The 5,108-nt window shown below is 41.0% G+C and overlaps 1 protein-coding gene across 1 annotated transcript; it reads right to left on the bottom strand.

Moving 5' to 3' along the window:
• Window positions 1-1,647: 1,647 nt before the first annotated feature.
• On the bottom strand, window positions 1,648-2,746 carry LOC106014207 (G-protein coupled receptor GRL101-like). Its single transcript, XM_013091419.1, has one exon. The coding sequence runs from the start codon at window positions 2,719-2,721 to the stop codon at window positions 1,648-1,650; it is 1,074 nt and encodes a 357-aa protein (XP_012946873.1). The 5' UTR covers window positions 2,722-2,746.
• Between the last annotated feature and the right edge of the window lie 2,362 nt (window positions 2,747-5,108).

The raw sequence follows: 5,108 nt of genomic DNA, 5'->3' as shown, positions 1-5,108 counted from the left end.
AAAAGACAAGGAGAGTTTTCTCTTTGATAGTCTTTATCCAAACAAATATACACCAATGAAACAAAACTTCTCCAATAGGTATGGCAATGCCCACCTTTGGAAAAGGTCAAGATTTCTGGAAACCCCGAATTCTGGGATAGCTCGCTTGACCTTAAAACTTAAAAGCGTCCATATCGATTTAGAGGAATTAAACCGCATCTTAAATTTCAACGACATACATGTAATCTTGTATTTATTTAGTATTAGTAATCCTGTATTTAGTAATGTAACTTGATAAAAGCAAACTTGAATATGAACTCGAAACAGGAAGGCAGAAATCTGGTATTTGATCATACATATTATAATACACAAAAGATCAATGAATTTTTGATAAATATATAATAAGAACTATATCTAAGCAAAAGGTTAGGGTATTTACATGTTACAGAATACATGCCTTCATTAAGAATTGAAACTTTCAAACGTCTCATTTGGTTATCACGTAGAATATTACAACACCATTATAATGGTACATATGGGCAAAGATATCAAATACAAACGTTACATATATGATAATGAAAATGACATAAACCAATATGGAAGTGTTTCTACAAAGGGGAACAACTTAATAGCCTGTTAAGGGAATGAAATATGAGCTGGTCTAATTATTTCCCTTACCTAACAGTTTCCTATTTATTATTATTTTGTACTAAGTACTTTTGGGCCATGGTCGTTTCCAGTGGTACAATTCTTTACAGACATCATGCTCAAGTACCAGATTTGCAAAAGGCATTGGCGATCAAAGTTCTACTTTCATTCCATTTCTTGGATGCTCTCAAAAACGTTAAGTTATCCCAATTCTTCCCCGTCACCTGTCTGTTTAAGATTTCCAAGTTGGTTTCTCTGGGTCTACCCCTGCCTCGTTTGTCTTCAGTTTCGCCAGTGAGAGCAAGATGAATATAATATGCCTATTCAAGACATATTTGAAGACAACGTGGGTTTTGGTAAGTGTTGTTGGCGCTCGATCCTGCATTAGGTCATATGAGCGCGTGGGACACAATCAACATTTTTCTGTTAGGTTGGAATTAAATTTGAATTTTGACCGAAGACTAAAAGTCAAATTTAATACATTTTTTTACTCGATTCCTAGTTGGTCACACGATTTTTGAAACAAAAAATGGTGCCCCCCCCCCCCCCCCAAAGGAAAACCTCTTAACCTCTTATCTTTCTGCTTTCGAAATCCATTTTTATCGTGAAGTGTGTCGTCAAAGTCTAGTTTAAAAAAATAGATAGCGAGAAAATGGTCTTTTTCCCTCACTCTAACTCCTTACAAAAAGTGTAAATAAATCAATTGAAATGGTGATAATGACAACGTTAAGAAGACGCTATCGTCACTTTTGCTCAGAGTTGCTCACGTGAAGAGGTCATAGAGGTGAAATGTTGATCCTTTATCATTTTTTTAAAAAGCTAGATCTAGACCTTTTCGAGGTTTTAAATTTATATTTACTAACTGAAACGTAACAATGAATCTCTCTCTCTCTCTCTCTCTCTCTCTCTCTCTCTCTCTCTCTCTCTCTCTCTCTCTCTACCTATTCTACTTTTCCAACAATGATAAGAAGAAGCCGATGTTTGTCCTATCAGGTCCTTTCACGTAAAATAATCATCATATCAATCTATAGGTGCTGCCTCATTTCTTGTCGACGAGTTATTATGTTGTTTTAACTTTAAACATTTTAAATGATTTCTAAAGACACTATTTACAGTGTTTATAATATAAACAAGATTATACATACATGGGTTTATGGCTGAATTAATGGGCACAATGAGAATCGCCGACCATACGTAGAACTGGTATCCCAGCTGATGTCCTGCCATGGAGATCAGTCCCATAATTCCTACAGGAAACCAGCAGGCAAAGTCTGTGGCAGCCACGAGGAAAAGTCTCCTGGATATCTCCACGTCCTGAGCTCGTCTCATGGCGGAGCTGCTCGTTTGGTTGGCCACGCTCTTCCTCACCTCGGCTAACGCCCTGTAGATAACCAGCTGGCCGACGGCGATGAGCAGGAAGAGAAACAGGTTGAGAAAGACAAAGACAGCCAGAGAGAACTGGAAGCCTGGGACAGAACTGTCGCCAAGAGGCAAACCGAGACAGACACCGTCGAAATTATACGCGTGCCAGTGTTGGAATGGTGGCAAAAAGGGCAACATGGCAATAGACAGACCGAGCAGCCAGGCCAAAGCACTGAGCACATGAATATATCTGCCAGATATTCGGTATTGGCCCAAAGGAAATTTGATAACCAGGAATCTGTCCAAAGTAATGAGTAAAATAAAGAACATTGAAATTTCACTAGACGCAGTGGACAGAAATCCTGCAAGTTTACAAACGGGGCCGTGTTTCCAACCAGCTCCGTGAAAAAAGTAAACATTTCTGTAGTAAACGTCAGCTGAGGCAATGAGCAAAAGGTAAACGCCCATTAGAAAATCAGCTATATGCAGGTGAGCTACAAAATACCAGTACGCCATTCTCACTGGTGGCCTGTGATGAAGAAGGCGGGTAATAAAGACAACGAGGTTCCCCAGGAATGCAGTGACACCGATGGCCCACAACAAGACGCGCATGTATAAACCGCCAATCAAGTCTGAGCAAGTCGAGAAGGGATCCACCGGCGCTTGGCAATTTATTGGAGATCGATGGAGTTGTGGACAGCACAGTTTGTACGTGTCTGCCAGGAGGGTCATGATGGTGACTCCAGAAAAACTTTCGAAAGAGAAAGCAATGTTAGGGATTAATCTAAGGTCTAGGGTGCCAATAAACATGCCATTTGGAAATAACCATTGACGAAGATTAGACACGTTAGTGCCTCTTAGGTTTAAAATACTTAAGTGAAGGAGAGGAGCTATCTCCACAGTATGAACACTTGTAAATGACAAATCTATTTCCTTCAATACTTTCAAATAACGAGGGATCCTAGCTACAGTTAAATACGGATTGTGAGATAAGTTTAGGAATTGGATTTCTCTAAGGGATGCCATAAATTCGTTCATGTGTTCATTTTCGAGTGTGTTGTGACTTAAGTCTAAAGTAAATACATTTCCCAGATTGGGTTCAAAGCAATTCTTAAAAGCCGGGTCCGCTATGTTGCAAGAAGAAATGTTCAAGTGAACTAGTCGCCGGGACAAGCTACACGAAAGAGTGCTCACCGCTGCCGACGCATCAATACCACTGATATCCAAATATCTGCTCCTATTATCGACAAAGCTCAGATCTGTCAACGGCACGCTCATGTTGTAGTCTGACTTCACCACTGTGCTAGCTACACACAGAAATCCCTCGCGACACCTGACGTCACAATTCAGTTCATCCCATCCATGCGGACAGTCCTTCTTATTGTCACAGACTCGGTCAGGATGCAAGCACACTTCTGACGAAGGGCACTTGAATAAGCCAGTGCAATTGAGCTCCAGTAAGGTTTCGTCTTCTCCCAATGGACAATTCTCCTCTCTGTCAGAAATATAATCTACAGGTATGCAGTAAGAATTAGGGCATTTGACATAACCCTCAGGACAGGTAAAATGTTCACAGCCCTGAAGATGTTGGAAATTCTGGCAGCCTAGAATCCCACCTGTGGGATCTTTGATATACACACACCTGGGTCCCCAATTGGTGAAACCCGACGTGTCATTTTCTCCATAGCATGTGCTGGACTCTAGAGCCCCCACAGTTTCGTCAAGAGGACCCTCTGGTCCTGTGCACTGAATGACCCCGTCTCCCAACATGGCTCGGGTCACGCAGTCTGTCGTGTTGCACAGGAACACACAGTCAGTGACGCCGTTGCTCATGGCAATAGCAAGTTCCAAAGACGTATCTTTTTCACACGTTATGCAGTTCTGCTGACCGTCCAGAAACCAGTGTTTAGGCAAACACTTACCGTTAGGACAAGGTAATTTGCTGCATGAAGCCATTCCCTGCATCTCTTTATTATGGTTACAATTGGCATCGAATGTTGTTTCCACATTGTTATCATAGTGATGACTGGTGCAGCGACTTTCGTCATCTCCATACTCACAATCATTAATGTTATCACATACTTTGTCATACGAGATACAACGATTTATTCTGGGGCACTGAAAACATTTAACTTCTCCTAGGGATATTGTCTTCCAAATTCGTCCTTGTAAGTAGAAAGAAAACGATACGGCAAAGTCTGTTGAAGCGTATTCATTTACAATATCACTGACAGAGCGTAAGTCACCCCTCTTCCAATGATTCCTCTCTGAAAAGTCAAACGCCATTTCCCCTCTCCTCAACGCTTCTTCTCTGTTCCTTTCACTGACTGTGCATGTCACATCCACGTTTAGCGGTTCTACTACATTGGCTTTAGCTTCACAGACGGCCATGCCGTGAATCTGTGCACTACAGCCCACGCCCTGCCAGCGAAGAGTTGAATTAGGGCCGTCTTGTCGATACGTTACACAGAAATCTTCTAATCCTTCTTGCAAACTCTCTCCAGCCCAGAGATGAGAGTAGAACAAAGGAAATCTGCTAAGCCAACTAAATCCTCTACGATCATGAATATGGTCGCTGAATAGACCAATGAAAAAACGTTTGCTTTCGTTACAGGCATTTCCTTTCTCCCCGAGAGAACAGATATGTTCAAATAATTTTGATTCCAAGAATTTTTTTTCCTCGGTAGTTTCGATGCTCACCAAATATGATTTTTGTTCCAAACAAAGTTTCTTAGCATTATTCCAGCCGGAATTTCTCTCTGGGAGAATCTTGTAACAAGAGAATGCTGTGCTTGATATTTTTTGCTTGATGGATTTATCAAAGAACCAACCAGGGTAACATTTTTGACATACAATGATCGGAATAGCTTGATCCAAATGAAGATATTGGAGATTTTGGAATGTAACCCTACCTCTAGTTTGACGCTGAAAGGTTTTGGTAGCTGGTAAGGGCATAACATACCTGTTTTGTTTTGTTGTCCAGAGGAAAACTGTCAGAATACTAACGCTGGTAGCTGCATCAAAATCGACAATACTGGAGCTCCTACGAAAAGGGAACTGAAAATCGTCTAACATTAAGATAACAACAACAGTTTTCCTACTAAGAGAAGATGTCCTAT

Source organism: Aplysia californica, unplaced genomic scaffold, assembly GCF_000002075.1.
Source record: "Aplysia californica isolate F4 #8 unplaced genomic scaffold, AplCal3.0 scaffold00036, whole genome shotgun sequence".
Classification (NCBI taxonomy): domain Eukaryota; kingdom Metazoa; phylum Mollusca; class Gastropoda; order Aplysiida; family Aplysiidae; genus Aplysia; species Aplysia californica.
This window is presented reverse-complemented; position numbering and strand designations above follow the sequence as displayed.